The sequence below is a fragment of the Lissotriton vulgaris genome, chromosome 2_2 (assembly GCF_964263255.1).
Source record: "Lissotriton vulgaris chromosome 2_2, aLisVul1.2, whole genome shotgun sequence".
Lineage (NCBI taxonomy): Eukaryota > Metazoa > Chordata > Amphibia > Caudata > Salamandridae > Lissotriton > Lissotriton vulgaris.
The window spans coordinates 220,525,891-220,541,710 of record NC_141688.1 but is presented as its reverse complement, the minus strand read 5'-3'; the positions used below and the strand labels follow the sequence as shown (position 1 = coordinate 220,541,710).

Genomic DNA, 15,820 nt, shown 5'->3' with positions numbered 1-15,820 from the left:
GAGAATTTGATTGAAGAGGTCAGGGATGAGGTGAAATGTGAAGTTCTGAAGCGAATCGCAGACACGCAAGAAGTGAGTATGAGCAAAAGAGGAGGGCTACTGTTAAACTGTGCGATAAGATAGCTCAGAGATGATCTGTGACCTAAGATGATAATTAGATGCGATATAGGTGAGGAACAGCAGCGATGGGGGAAGAGAGGGGGTATGAGAGTGTGTGCTGAGCAGTGATTAATGTGTAATACAACATATGCCAGGGCCCTCACCAGTAGGCCATTGCAACTTTATCCACCCACCATTGCCTGGCCTGTGCGGCCAATGACAATACCTATGCAACAACCAACCATAACACTCGTACAAGTGTGACTATTCAGACTATTTCAAGCCCCCAAAGCTATAAAGAATGGCATAGGTGTCAGCAGGTTATCATTTTTTGTGTATATTGAATTAATAAACAGCTGTTCTGCTCATCTCTAAATTACACAGACAGAGCCACCATCTGGAAGTCTGTCATAGTGCCAGTGTGCATAATTAGGTGCCAGTGCGGAGCACCCAAAACCACCTGCTCAAATTAGGCACTAGTGTGGAAGCAACAGGGAAGAGGGACGTTAGTTCCAGAAGGTGTGGAAGACAAAGGGGAGATGTGAAAGATGAATGGGAGGGCTGGAGAGGTGTAAGATACAAATAGACAAAAATTTGAATGGAGAGACTTGGGGTGAATGAGAAGTGATGATGTGCACAGGAGGTGACGGGGCCAGAGAGGCCATGAGATAAATGTGAAAGACTGTTCGAGATGAGGGCAGTGAAAAGACAGAATGGCAAGAGGTGATTAAAGGGGAAGTGAGAGGTTGAATCGGGAGATCAGAAGTTGTAAAAAGGGGTGAAAGAAAATGGCCTGCAATGTGAGAGGGATCAGGGGTTGGGAGAAGAAAGAAGAGAGTGATGGAAGGAACTGGGTGAGAGGAAAGGGGCATGGGTAAACTGCTGAACTCTGCACAAGACCGCCAGGTTTGAAGGGACCCTTGCTGCTCCCGGCCATGGCCAGGTGAGCTTCTAGTGTGGCAGCGCGTATTCGTGCGGAGTGGGAGGCCCTTCACAAAGGTTGACTAGACATCTTTCTGAAGTTAATTGCTGTATTTTGGTTATAAACTGGTACCGATGGAGTGAAATCTTTCCTCAGTGTTACTGTGTTTAAAAAAAGTCAAAATAAAGCAATGCTGTCCCAAAATACGTGGCATCACATAACATTAATTACATTTTCTACACACACAATTTAGTCAAGCCTGTCGCATAATTTGGTCTTCACCTGCCTCATAATTCCAGTAGCCCTGCCTACAGGTTTAGAAATTGTGTTGCGTGGGGGGAGGTTATTACGCCTGAAAATGTTTGAAGACCTCTGCTGTAGGGGTACCGGCTCATGCACCTGTAACCCCACCACTGGTATAGTGCACCCAGATAGAGGGGTGGCAGATTTATGCCAGGGCAGTGGATGTTAGGCATGGCACATGTGTGCCATGTCGACTCTTCACTTTGTTCTGCACCAAAACGCGCAGCCTGCAATGGCAGTGTGTGTGTATAGGCAGGAGGCTTTTAAGGGTGGCACAATAAGTGCTGCAGCCCTTAGAGGACTTTACGGGCCATAGTACCAGAGGTACCATTTACAAGTGACTGATGTGGCCAAAGAGTGCCAATTGTGTTTTGTCTAAATGCAATTTAGGGACAGAAGATAGGCCCTGGGTACCTCGCACACTCAGTCAAAGTACATCAGCAGTTTGTCAAAATGTGGGGAAACCATGCAAAAAGGGGACACTTTCTTCCAGGGAGGATTTGAAATTAGAAGCATTGCAAAGTATAACTATTTGTTACATTTTATAGATCAGTCACAGGGCCTTTTAGGTCTAGCTGCGAAGGACACTGCTCAATACAGGTAATGAAATTCGGAATAGCTTTTCACAAGTCATCTAATGGCTCAGCATTCAAAAAATGTAACACATGAACAAAATAAAACAATTGGGAAGGAAATCCATTTAATCCAATTCAGGCATGAAAAATATAGTAGAAACAAGTAAACGTAAGGGCAAAGAACATACCTCTGGCTAACGGCCTGATATAAAGCAATTTAAAAGTGATTAAGGGTTATAGAAAAACACCAATGGGAAAGGTTTACTGGGTAAAGGTGTAGTGAAAAGATATGGAAAAAATAAAATGTAAAGCAAGCAAAGATAAAACAAGCAGACGTGTCTCTTAAGTAAAGGAAATGAGCAGGCAAGATGAGAGCACTATCAAATGAATTCACAGCCCATATCGAAATTAGCTTTTTTAGCAAGTGATGATTGGAATAAAGTCATCTTTCGGGTCTGGCACATACTCTATGGACAGGCAAGCCCCATGTACTGGAGATACCCTAATTAAATATTAGCTCAAACCATCAACAAACTTTCCACATACCAGCTGGTCTTGGTTTAGGCGTTCTCCTTTGTTCTTTCTTTCTTGGTAATCATCAAGCTTGCCCTAAAGACAAAAGCACAATTTACTATAAACAATTCTTAAATAACACTAAATGCATTTGTTGTTTTCTGCTCAGATACCCCAAGGAACACTGTTCAGACTAGGACCACCATTTTTAACTAATAATGCAAGTAATCTTCAGCCAATGACTGTTGGAAGATAGTTTTTTTATCGTAAAAAAAGCAATGGTGGAAGGAGTTGTAAGTATTAGTGGGTTGTATTAGAATAGCTGGTCTATCAAATTCACATCTTGAAATTACAAATGCAGGAAATTTCGAATAACCAATTTCATAGCCACAACCTGCATTCAAGCAAAAGAAACATTAGCTTATTTTTTTAAACATCTATATTTATACATTTTCATGATCAGCATTTACAAAAGCCAACTATACTGCTAAATCATGGACATAAGTAGTACAATAGGTCACCAAAGAAGGGAATACAGATACAAGAAAAGGGAAAGGTGAAAAGCAAAATTTAAATTTAATGCACATAGGACTCCGAATCGACAAGAGAACACTTAAGGGGGTGCATTTCCGCTATACTATTCATGAAAACGAGAACCTCCATTAAATAGCCCAATTTAGCTCGCCTAATCTTCATCAGTCAACGGCAAAAGTTAAATAGTTCCTTAGTGGTTGCCAAATATCCCTGGGCATAAAAGTAATTGGTTGGGAAGAGGCATATAGCTCATAAGTGGGCATCACAGTAGGATAAATCTTTTTGCCATGCTGTCTTTGTGGGGGAATCAGAAGCTCCTCAACGTAGTGAGATTTGTCTTGACAAGCAGTAACACAATAGCAGTGAAGTGTCGTATTCCCAACGGCACTGGCTTAACATACCCCTAGAAAGCCATAGGCGAATCTCCTGCAAGGGTCTCACCAATCATTAACGATAAGGTGGTATAGACGTTACTCCAGAAAGTTGTTGCCACCCACACGTCCATATCAGGTGAAATTTTTTTTTAAAAACGAGAAATTTGCACGATCGACTAAAGCACCGTCTGGCTGTCTCTGAATATGTAGTGTGTCCCATATCTTGCTTTAGAGTTTTAGAAGCTTCATAACTGTAATCACCAGCCAATCTAGTGATGGGACTTCCCAGTTCTTTATCCATACACTGTCTGAATTGAGGGACATGAATTATTCCATAAATGCGACAGGGTAGAATGCCTCACATCCTAGAAAATGTAGGACTGGCGTCAGCGGACACCAGAACTTGGAACAGTGATGGTGAGAAAGAAGTATCGACAAATGATAGTGAGATCTCACGAGCAAGTCTATGTTGTTCCAATTACATACATAGATCAGGTTTTATTTGTTATTACACCTGCTTATTTTTTGTTGCAGTTCCTTTACTCTGTCCATACTAGTATCAAACCTGCTTTAATATACTAGTTTACAACTGCTCGGCAGTGGCCAAAAGAAGTCCCAGCATAACTGAGAACAAATGAATTGGGGAGAACTTTGCTACCGAGTCCAGGGCCCTATTACTGGAGGCTGCTTACACGATATGGCCAAGAGCCTGCCCATCCAGACGATATATCACATAACGCACAGATGCTAAGGCCACGCCATGTTTCTACAAAAACAAGAAACAAGCTAAATTATCTGGCAGTATTACCAGCAGGGCCTAAAACTGGTGCATCTTCTCTTTTTGGAGCAGTGAAGAATTCAATTGTATGCGCTTTAAAAACAAAAATAAAAGCACAAAAGCTAGCGAGTACAAGCAGGTAAATAGCAGCTCAGAGTACAGGGATTATAAGCGCCTATCCCGTGACTGTAACCCTCTTGCATTACTTTATATCATTTGTACAAACGTCTGACATCTCCAATCCATCATGACTTGGAAGCTGGATATTCCGCTACATCAGGCTCTACAGAACCTTTGCTCATATACCAACAGCTGGTCATTTTACCTACGCAAACTGCGGAGACAGTTATCTAGATATATATTCATACAGATATCTATAGATATATATAGTGAATGTTTTTCTGATAAAAATGATCATTTTCAGAAGGTCTACGCTGCTTGCTAGTGGATTTCTTGTGCAGAATTGCAAATAATTTTGTAATTTCGCGAGTGCGAGATTGTTGCTGCCCGCTGCACCTACATGTTCGCAATTGCGAACTCTCGCGAGGCGTCGCCAAACTCCCGCAGGATCCCGCAGCAAGATCCAAAATGGCGCAGCACTCGCAAAATATCGAGACAAACAACTCGGCAAACGCTGAACGACGGTAAGTGAACGCCGCAAAATTGTATCACCAAGAAAAAAAAATCCGCTGCGTGCGAATTTTCGGTAAATTCGCGAGCGTTCGCGGATTGCGAATTTACCAAAAATCCGCGAGCGGAACGGATTTTCCGCCCATGCTTAGTTACAGCATGAGATTGGTTATTTTGTATTAAATTAGGGCCGTGTCTGTTTATTTGGGAAATTGTTGTCCTTGAAATATGTTCTCCTGTAAATACTAGTTTGTTTAATTTTTGTCAGAAGAAAACACTACTTTTATTGTTATTCTGTTTTGCTTGTAGAAAATATGAAAATATAGCTAACGACTGAAACAATGATTGAAGTCTATTTAAATTAAGCCAGTTTCTTTGGCAACAAAACTGCTAATCAGATACTTCGATTGCTTAAAGTAATGGAGAAAATATGACACTCAAATCTGCGTAAATGAACTGGAACAAAAACCATTGAGTAGGATTTTCTGAGAATGCCATGAAGTAGAAGGGTCTCAGAATGGCACGAAGGCTCAGAGCACCTTGCCACTTGTGAAGGATTCATTATTAATATCCTTTGGCAATGGACATTGCAACGCACATGTACTCCTCGTACACCGTTTCTATAAATTCTCCAACAATAAGGAATGTGCTACTTACCAGTATGCATCTGTTCTTGGCATAGAGGACTGCAGAGTGGTACATTTATGAATAGATCGCCATCTGGTGTTGAGCTCAGATGATTGCACTTGTTTTTCTCTTGGAGAAGTCTTTTGTCGTCACAAGACTGGTGACTCCTCCTTTGGGTGCTAGTGCGCATGGGCATCGGCTCCATCCTTAGATTGTTTTGCCATAGTAGGGTTAGATGGAGTAGTATGATAGAATACAGATAGAAATGCCCATGTAAGTGTATCTAAATAAGATAGTGTTGGAACAGACACAGGTTTCCGGGGAGGCTGGGAGGGCATGTACCACTCTGCAGCCCTCTATGCCAAGAACAGATGCATACTGGTAAGTAGCATATTCCGTTCGAGGAATATGGGCTGCAGATGGTACATTTATGAATAGACTATACAGCAGTTATCTCCCTAGCGGTGGTCACCAGCAATGTTCCCTCTATTTTTTTCCTCTGTGTGCGGCAGTGGAGGGTCTCTGTGCGCTGCAACCATGGCTATATGCGCCAGGAAACGAACCTCGCGTGTCTGCGGCGCCAAATGCGACACGTTTTTGGTGCCCTCCTGCCCTCTGCCCCACTCGCTTTTGGTGCCCTTCTGCCCTCTGCCCCACTCGCTTTTGGTGCCCTTCTGCCCTCTGCCCCACTCACTTTTGGTGCCCTTCTGCCCTCTGCCCCACTCACTTTTGGTGCCCTCCTGCACTCTGCCCCACTCACTTTTGGTGCCCTCCTGCCCTCTGCCCCACTTGCTTTTGGTGGCCTCCTGCCCTCTGCCCCACTCGCTTTTGGTGCCCTTCTGCCCTCTGCCCCACTCGCTTTTGGTGCCCTCCGTCCCACTTGCTTGTGGTGCCCTCCTGCCCTCTGTCCCACTCGCTTTTGTTGCCCTTCTGCCCTCTGTCCCACTAGTTTTTGGTGCTCTCCTGCCCCACTCGCTTTTGGTGCCCTTCTGCCCTCTGCCCCACTAGTTTTTGGTGCCCTCCTGACCTCTGCCCCACTCGCTTTTGGTGCCCTTCTGCCCTTTGCCCCACTCGCTTTTAGTGCCCTCCTGCCCTTTGCCCCACTCGTTTTTGGTGCCCTCCTGCCCTCTGCCCCACTCGTTTTTGGTGCCCTCCTGCCCTCTGCCCTACTCGCTTATGGTGCCCTTCTGTCCTCTGCCCCACTCGCTTTTGGTGCCCTCCTGCCCTTTGTCCCACTTGCTTTTGGTGCCCTCCTGCCCTTTGTCCCACTCGCTTTTGGTGCCCTCCTGCCCCACTCGTTTTTGGTGCCCTCCTGCCCTCTGCCCCACTCGTTTTTGGTGCCCTCCTGCCCTTTGCCCCACTCGCTTTTGGTGCCCTCCTGCCCTTTGCCCCACTCGTTTTTGGTGCCCTCCTGCCCTCTGCCCCACTCGTTTTTGGTGCACTCCTGCCCTCTGCCCTACTCGCTTATGGTGCCCTTCTGTCCTCTGCCCCACTCACTTTTGGTGCCCTCCTGCCCCCTGTCCCACTCGCTTTTGGTGCCCTTCTGCCCTCTGCCCCACTCGTTTTTGGTGCCCTACTTCCCTCTGCCCCACTCGTTTTTGGTGCCCTCCTGCCCCACTCGCTTTTGGTGCCCTTCTGCCCTCTGTCCCTCTCGTTTTTGGTGCCCTCCTACAGGAGTACTACTCTCTCACCTTCTGCTATTGGCAGTTTTGAGTATCACTGCACCTACTATGGAGTGCTTTCATTGCGATATATAAGAGATTTTACAATTCAAATTATACAAAATCATCACACATTTAAATATTTTTGAAGGTTGAAACATTTATTTTGAATTTTTTTTATGTAGTCAGGACTCTACATGCTAGCTAGACATTGATTTTGTCAATGTTGCTGGAGGATGACATTGGGGCCTGAGTGACAAGAAGAAACCACATTTTATTTTTGGCATTTTTACACAGAGCAAACCGTGCATAAGAAACTAGGATTCACAGCCTCCTGAGCCGAGGATTCAAACTTGGTCCCCCTAGTTACAGGGTGGGCACCTGTTACCACTGGGTCCCATCGCCTCCTGTGAAATTTCGGCATGTTATGGGCTCGTGGTACCAAGACGACGACCTCCACTACAGCTAGATTTCTGGCTCAACCGTTCAGTGGCCCGCCCACCTCTAACATGCCCTCATTGAGTGTCACAGCACAAGCCGCTGACCAAAGTCTCAGTTCGCAAGTCCACGATGTCAGTGCCTGAACACAGGCCCTAAAGCAATTGTTGGATCTCATACTACCAGTCAGACCCCTCCCCCCCTAAACACACACATGGAGCAGGTGCCAGAACACAATGCACGGACACCACATCAAGTCGTTCTCGCTAACCTCTGGTCACGTTGCAAGATCATATGTGCAGCTAAGCCTACCCCTAAAATTAGCAGCCTAACACACACTATTGCAGTGGCAGCCGGTGTTGTAGAAGCATTTTTACTTATTTCCTCCCTTATGTTCTACTGCTTTGTGTCAGCTTCAGGGCTGGATGTAGTGACTTTACCAGTAGCCAACATACCAACTTTATTGTGCCAGTCAGGAGCCTATGGTACCAAGCTTAGTGGACGCGTCAGAATCAGATCACAGGCCACTTGTGGTGCAGTCAGTTAACAAGCTTTCCTAACAAAAGCGTAGGCAGTTTCCAAACACAGCGTGTGTTTGGAAACAGTCTACTCTTTTGTTAGGAAAGCGAGGGGAAGACTCTGGCCTTTTGATTAAGTATTACTGTTAATCGGAGCCCGTGAAGGGGCTCTGATTAACAGCAATACTTAAACAAAAGGCCAGCGTCTACCCCGCCCTCCCTCATAGCCTCAAACGCCAAAAGCCCTCCCCCCACCTCCTAACCTGCACGCCTCACGACCGCTCTGCCGCATTTGCGCCGCTTGCTTCTTTCAAAGCGGCCGGCGGCGCGACTTCCTGACCGTGTGCGCGCTCCACGCTAGGTGGTGCGCGGTGAGGTCAGGAGCGGTGCGCGCACGCGCCTTAGAGGGAACGTAGGTCACCAGTGTCTGTTGCAACAGTCTGAAATAAAGTTTTTAGTACAGCTTGTCCCACTCTAGCTTGTTGTGTTGCCTGCACATCTACAGTAGTGTTTCATGAAGGTATACGGTGTAACCCAGGTAGCTGCTTTGCATATATCATCTAGAGGAATGTTTCCTAAGAATGCCATAGATTTATTTTTATTTTTTATTTTATATTCTTGTAAAGCGCCAGACTAGACCCCCGAAGGGGTATCTCCGCGCTATTTCTGTAACAAGAAGGGTTCCAAATAAATTGAATGTCCAGCCTAAGGGGAAACTACAGGGCATTATTAGTAGGGTACAGGTAAGTTTTTAAAGTTTTCCGGTAGGTCAAGTGGCTGGAAAGAGATCTTAATTCCGGGGGCAGCGAGTTCCAGAGTATTGGTCCGGCATAAGCTAATGCACGGCCACCTTGTCTAGTCTTTTTTACTCTGGGTACTTGCAGTAGCTGCTGATAACTGGAGCGCAAAAGGCGTCCGGGAACGTAGGGCTGAAAAATAGTGGTCATATGTTTTGGACCCTCCCCTGTCAAGCTCTTATGAATAGTACACAGTGTTTTAAACTGGACTCGCTTCCTCACTGGGAGCCAGTGGAGTCTCATCAGCAGGGGGTGTGAGGGTGTCCTTGGGGGGGCGTTCAGGATAATCCTTGCAGCTGTATTTTGGATTACCTGCAATTTACTGAGTTGTTCTTCGTTTGCTCCAAGGAGCAAGCCATTGCAGTAATCAATCCTGCTGATGACAAGAGCCTGTACAAGCGTCTTTCTATGATGATCCGGTATGTAGGGGAAAACACGCCTTAACATACCAATTGCCCGGAAGCAGTTACCAGCAACTTGGTTAACATGGCCCTTGAAAGTGAGCTGCTGATCGAAGAGTACTCCCAGGTTCCTGACTGAACTCTTGGGAGTAGGGACAGGGCCCAGCTCTAGTGGCCACCAATCGGGTGCCCAGTGTGTCGCCGCTTGTCCGAAACACATAACCTCCGTCTTCCCTACATTACACTGCAGGCAGTTAGATGACATCCACTCTGCAATGGCTCTCATGCCATCTGCAAAAGATCTTTTTATTGCAGGTGTAAGATGTTTAAAGGGAAAAAGGAGTTGAGTGTCGTCGGCATACGACACAGGGGTGAAGCCGAAAGATCTTGCTAAGTTGGCTAGGGGGGCCACATACACATTGAAGAGTGTAGGACTCAAGCACGAGCCTAGATGCTCCTAGTTTACGTGTAGAGTGAGCTCTGGGAGGGACAGTTAATGTCCTCTTTGCTTTTAAGTAGCATATTTGTATACATTTTACAATCCACCTGGCAATGCGTGCTTTAGAGATAGGATTACCCTTATGTGTAGGAGAAAACGCTACAAATAGTTGTTTTGTCTTTCTGAAAGTTTGTGTTCTATGTAGTACAACATCGCCCTTTTGACATCTAATGTATGTAGGGCCCTTTCTGCTACCGTCTGTGGTTTTGGAAAGAAGACTGGTAGTTCCACTGGCTGATTGATGTGGAATGCAGAAATTACTTTAGGCAAGAATTTTAGGTTTGTTCTAAGAACCCCTTTATTTTGGTGTAACTGCAGAAATGGTTCTTGTATTGTAAATGCGTGCAATTCAAGTACTCTTCTGAGTGAAGTAATAGCTATAAAAAAGGCCACCTTCCATGTGAATAATTGCATTTAACACCTATGCATAGGTTCGAAAGGTGGTCCCATTAGTCTGGTAAGTACTATGTTGAGATTCCAGACTGGGGAAGGCGGTAGTCTTGGTGGAATGACTCTTTTGAGGCCTTCCATGAAAGCTTTTATTGCTGGTACTTTAAACAGGGAAAGATGTTGTCTGTTTTGTAGGTACGCTGCTATAGCTGCAAGATGTACTCTAATAGAGGTATAAGCAAGGTTACATTGCTACAAGTGTAGTAAATAGCAAATAATCTCTTTAGTGGATACGTCCAGAGGGTTGATGTTGTTACTGTTACAGTACACAGCAAACCTTTTCCACTTTGCTGCATAGCATGCTCTGGTGGTAGGACGTCTTGCTTGCTTAATGATTTCCATACAGTTTGGAGGTAAATCTAAGTATCCAAATTCTATGACCTCAGCAGCCAATTCGCTAGGTTCAATTGTTTGGGATCTGGGTGCATTATTTCTCCATGGTTCTGTGTAAGGTGCATGGGTAATAATTTTAACTTTTGATGTGGCACCTGTGAGAGTTGCAGTAGCGTGGTGAACCACGGCTGTCTTGCCCACGTGGGTGCTACTAGTATCATTGTCATTGAACGTTGTTGCAGTTTCCGAAACACTAATGGAATTAGTGGGAGAGGGGGAAAAGCGTAAGCAAATTTGTAGGACCAATTTATCCATAGCGCATTGCCCTGGGACAGGTGGTGTGGGTACCTGGATGCGAAGTTTTGGCATTTTGCGTTCTGATGAGTGGCAAAGAGATCTATCTCTGGTTGTCCCCATCTTTGGAAGAATGGCTGCTGTATTTGGTTGTGCAGTTCCCATTCGTGTATTTGTGCTGACTCTCTGCTTAGGATGTCTGCTATCTGATTTTGAACTCCTGGTAGGTGTTCAGCTAACAGATAGATCTTTTGAGGAATAGCCCATCTCCAAATGTCCTGTGCTAGTCTGGATAGTTGGGAGAGAGTGTGTCACCCCCCCAGTTTTTTAATATAATACATTGCAGTCATGGTGTCTGTTCTGATCAGGACTGCTTTGTTGAGGATTTGCATTTGAAAATCTTTTAATGCTAGAAACACTGCTAGTAGTTCCAGATAATTGATGTGCAGTCTTTTTTGCTGTACACGCCATTTTCCCTGCACTGTATATTTCTCCATATGCGCTCCCCATCAGGTGAGCGATGCATCCGCTGTTAGTATCACTTGTGGAATCGGTTCTAGGAACTACCGTCCCTTGGAAATGTTTGTTGTGTACCACCACTTCAGAGAGCGATGTGTGCGGTCGTCTACCAACACCAGATCTGTAATCTGACCTTGAGCCTGATTCCACTGTGTCGCTAGACATTCTTGCAGTGGACGCATTTGTAGTCTGGCATATGGTATTGGCAGTATGCAGGAGGACATCATCCCTAACAGCTGCATGAACACTCGAGGCGTTAGTGAGTGTTGTGGGTGAAATCTTTGGATCAACGTGATCATTGTTTGGATCCTGATTGGATTGGGGTATACTTTGGCTTTTTCTGTGTCTATAGTAGCCCCTAGATATTGTTGAACCTTGTTTGGTTGTAGGTGGGATTTTGTGTAGTTCACCGTAAACCATAGCTGGTGCAGCAATTGAATGGTCTTCTGTGTGTTTTGAAGACATTCTTCCTGTGACTTGGCTTTTATTAGCCAATCGTCCAAGTAAGGGAAAACATGTATTTGTTGTCTTCTTAGGTGTGCTGCAACTACTGCTAGGCATTTTGTGAACACCCTTGGTGCTGTTGTGACCCCAAACAGAAGGACTTTGAACTGATAATGTTGTCGTTCTACTACAAACCGGAGGTATTTTCTGTGTGCTTTGTGAATTGGGATGTGAAAGTAAGCGTCTTTTAGATCCAGTGTAGAACGAAAGTCTCCTTTCTTCAGTAAAGGAAGTACTTGTTGGGGCGTGACCATATGGAAATGTTCCGAGTTTATGTATGCATTGAGTAGTCTGAGGTCTAAAATTGGTCTTAGAGACCCGTCTTTTTGGGAATTAGGAAGTATAGAGAGTATACTCCTGTCCCTTGCTGATGCTTTGGAACCTTCTCTATAGCATGCTTTTGTAGCAGTGATAGTACTTCCTGTTTTAACAATGACAGATGATCTTGACTCATTGGAGGTTGTCTGGGGGGGATTTTTGGTGGGGTAGCTGTGAGTTCTAGGAAATAACCATGTTGGATAATTTGTCTCACCCACCTGTCTGACGTGATGTTTTCCCAGACAGGTAGGAACTATGATAGACGTCCCCCGACCGGTGTTATATGGTCGGGGGGGGGAGTTGAATTAAGTCACTGTTTTGGGGTTGGGGAGTTGCAGTTATTATTTCCGCGACCTCTACCCTTGTTGTTGTTACCTCTGTAACTGCCTCTTGAATTACCTCTGGGTGATGTTGGTGTAAAAGAGGTAGATTGCTGGCTTGTGCCTGTCTTCTTTGAACCCCCTCTATAGGTGGACCTACGAAAGGAACCCCTTTGAGTTGGCTGTTGTAATGCTCCCATTGATTTAGCCGTCTGTCTTTTTTCATCTTTTCTAAAGTCTCATCTGTACCTGAGCCGAAAAGTGTTTTTTGATCTAAAGGTTGGTTCAATAAAGATGTTTGTACTTCTTGTTTGAACCCTGAGACTCTAAGCCATGCATGTCTTCTTAACATGAAGGATCTCGCTGCAGTGTCTGCAACGTCTAAGGCTCACTTAATGGAAGTGTTGGTTATTATCTTTCCTTCATGTATAAGCTGGTCTGCCCTTTTTTGATGTTCCTTAGGGAGAGGTGTGATGAGTTTTTCTAACTCGTCATAAAGCGCTCTATCATAGCGTGCAAGTAGCGCTTGTGTATTAGCTATGCGCCAGCTGTTTGCTGCTTGGGATGCTATTCTTTTGCCTGATGCATCTATTAGCTTGGACTCCTGATCAGGAGGAGGAGCTTCTCCTGTAGATAATGAGTTTGCTCTTTTTCGAGCATTTGTAACTACAAGCGAGTCCAGAGGTACCTGTCCCTTGATAAATATTGGGTCCTTTGGGGCTGCCTTATATTTTTTATCAATTCTTGGGTTTAATACCCTAGTCCTCACAGGGTCTTTGAATAGGTCTGCAGTGTGATTGAGAAGACCCTTTAACATAGGTAGTGTTCCTGATGTTCTTTGTGCAGCAGGTAGCGTTTAAGGGAAATCCTCTATTTGAGGTTCTGTATGTAAATCTACCTTATGGTATTTTGCTGCCCTGTTAATCAGCTATACAAAACCTGTATTATCATCAGGTGGCGAGGGTTTTGAGGGGTATAATTCTGGGTCGTTATCATCATCTGACCCTGCATTTTAATTTTCCCATGGGTCTTCTTCATCTGGGACAGTGTCATCATCCCCATAAAGTTCTCCCTCCCCTGTATCACTGTCTACATCAGTTTGAGGTGTAGATGGTCTTGGTGAAGGAATAGCTGGCATAGTGTGAGGAAGAGGAGAAGAGGGTGTGTCTCTAGGTCGAGGAGAAAGGGGAGGAGTTGTATTTGTCCCCATTGTTAACTTTTAGGAGGAAGATCTTTGTCATCTAGCTGTTCATTCTTCCTCTTTTTCGGTGATTTTGTCACCACTTTTCAAGTTTGCGGATCTATAAACAAAGTCTTTTGTTTTGGATCTGTCTGCTGCTCCTGTGTCGGTACCGTAGTTCTTTGTCCCCAAAGGTCCCTTTGCTTCTGACCGTCAATGTTCTGTGTTTTCGGCACCAATTTTTTCGGTGTCGAGTAAGTCTTCGACGTCGAAGCATGTTTTGGTTTCGACATGAAATGTTTCGACGCCGAGCTTTCCTTTGTATGGAGCTTCGGTGTCGTCGTCGAAAGTTTCTCGGTTCCGACATGGTGGGAGGCCGAGAGTTTCGGTTTCTGTTTTGGTTTAGTTGCCGGGCCCGAAGGCGGGGCCTCGGAAACTTTCTTCGGTAGTCTGACTGGGCTCGAAGGCGGGGTCGGTACCACACGGGTCGGTTTTTTGGTAAGGGGATGTCGTCACTCACGGTTTGTTGAACGTCGATTTCTTCGGCATCAGACACGTCCACTTTCGACCGATTCGTCTTCATGTTCCTCTTCTTCTTAGAGGTGCTGGGCCTCCGGGATTGCCTCCGAATGCATTCTCGAAACCTCGTTTCTTCGGGCTCGACTGTTTCCAATCGTCGACTTGGAGAATGCTGCGCAGGCTTCACAGTCCCTGGATTCGTGTTCAGGCGATAGGCAGAGGTTACACACCTCGTATAGGTCCTTGTGTGGGAACTTAGCATCACACATTGGACATCTCTTAAATGGAGTCCTTTCCATGGACTCCGGGCTGGACTACGTCGAGAAGGGCCTCCCGGTCTCGTCGACGTAGAAGAAAATATTTATTGTTGGAGTCGAAACGCGTCGGAATGGAAATGAATCGCGTTCGATAACAATACCGTCGAATTGGAAAGGGAATACGCGCCGAAATATCACTTTATCAAAGTCGATCCGGAGCGCTTCGATCCTCATCCGAACCCGATGGCGGAAAAAAATAATCTAAGGATGGAGCCGATGCACTAGCACCCAAAGGAGGAGTCACCAGTCTCGTGACGACAAAAGACTTCTCCAAGAGAAAAACAAAAGCAATCATCCGAGCCCAACACCAGATGGCGATCTATTCATAAATGTACCATCTGCAGCCCATATGCCTCGAACATAAATATACATAAAGAATAGCAGAATACGAAATCGAATCGAAAGAGTACTTGGTAGTATAAATGCCACCTCATTCTACGTTTGTACCTACAGCTAGCATGCTGTGGGTCTCTGATCGGAAGGAGGAAAAAAGCAACATCATTTCTTCCCTTCCAAAAAGAGCTACTTCTGGGGTTCGACGTTTTGGTCTGTCATGATTAGAAGTAGTATTTAAATTGCTTATTCGACGCTATGTGACCGCAAATAATGCCAACCACTTAATACATTAGAGCAAATTAAAGCTGCTGTGTGTGTGTGTAGTGTACGTGAGCATCTCAGAGTTTTTGCGTGTCTCTATTTGTTGTGCGATTGTGTTTATGTGCCCTTAAAGGCTCACACCTGTGCACTTGTCATATGCATATTACAAACGCCTGATATTTCTAAATTTAAAAATTGTCCCCAGAGCACAATAGGGGAGTGGAAAGCCCTACAGTACTCCCTGGACTTTAATATAATACAACCCTAGGCCTGTGTGTAGATAGACAAGGGATCTTCCCGGCCTCTATTGCCCTTCAGTAAATTAAAGGTGGACAGCGATTTTTATATTTGAACAACATCTGTGAGACTTATAGATATTTTACAAGGGAGGTGTCCACATGAAAATGACGCGCGAGTCCAGAACAAAAAGCCCAAGCCCACAGTATGCCAGGTGCAGCAAGATACCAGAACCAACATTTGTTCTAAATTCTCAAGTTTAGCAGTGAACTCTTGCTAGCGCAGCGCATATGACTACTACATACTATGTAGTAGTCATATGCGCTGCGCGAGCAGTACATACAGTCTGGTTTACAGGTTACGCAAGTCATGTTCTGCTCTACCAAGTCTCTCGCATGGACCTATAAATGCAGCTTTTTGACGGAGACATCCCCTCCGGGGTTCACCCTTGTTCCGTGAAGCTTCTGTTGAGGTGAGAGGAGCAGTCCAGCCTGCTCCAACACTGTGCCCCCACAGAAGCCCGGGGAAGTCCCCCCTGGTGCACCACTGCACAACAGGGAAAG

At 45.2% G+C, this 15,820-nt stretch overlaps 1 protein-coding gene across 6 annotated transcripts in view; it reads right to left on the bottom strand.

Annotated features, from left to right (window-relative positions):
• The window catches only part of CAPRIN1 (cell cycle associated protein 1), a 497,978-nt gene that overhangs the window by 401,835 nt on the left and 80,323 nt on the right, over positions 1-15,820 (bottom strand). For all 6 annotated transcript variants that reach the window (XM_086959577.1, XM_086959579.1, XM_086959581.1 and 3 more), the window contains exon 3: positions 2,446-2,508. In XM_086959577.1, coding sequence (XP_086815703.1) covers positions 2,446-2,508 — 63 coding nt within the window. The remainder of the gene's footprint in view (positions 1-2,445; positions 2,509-15,820) is intronic.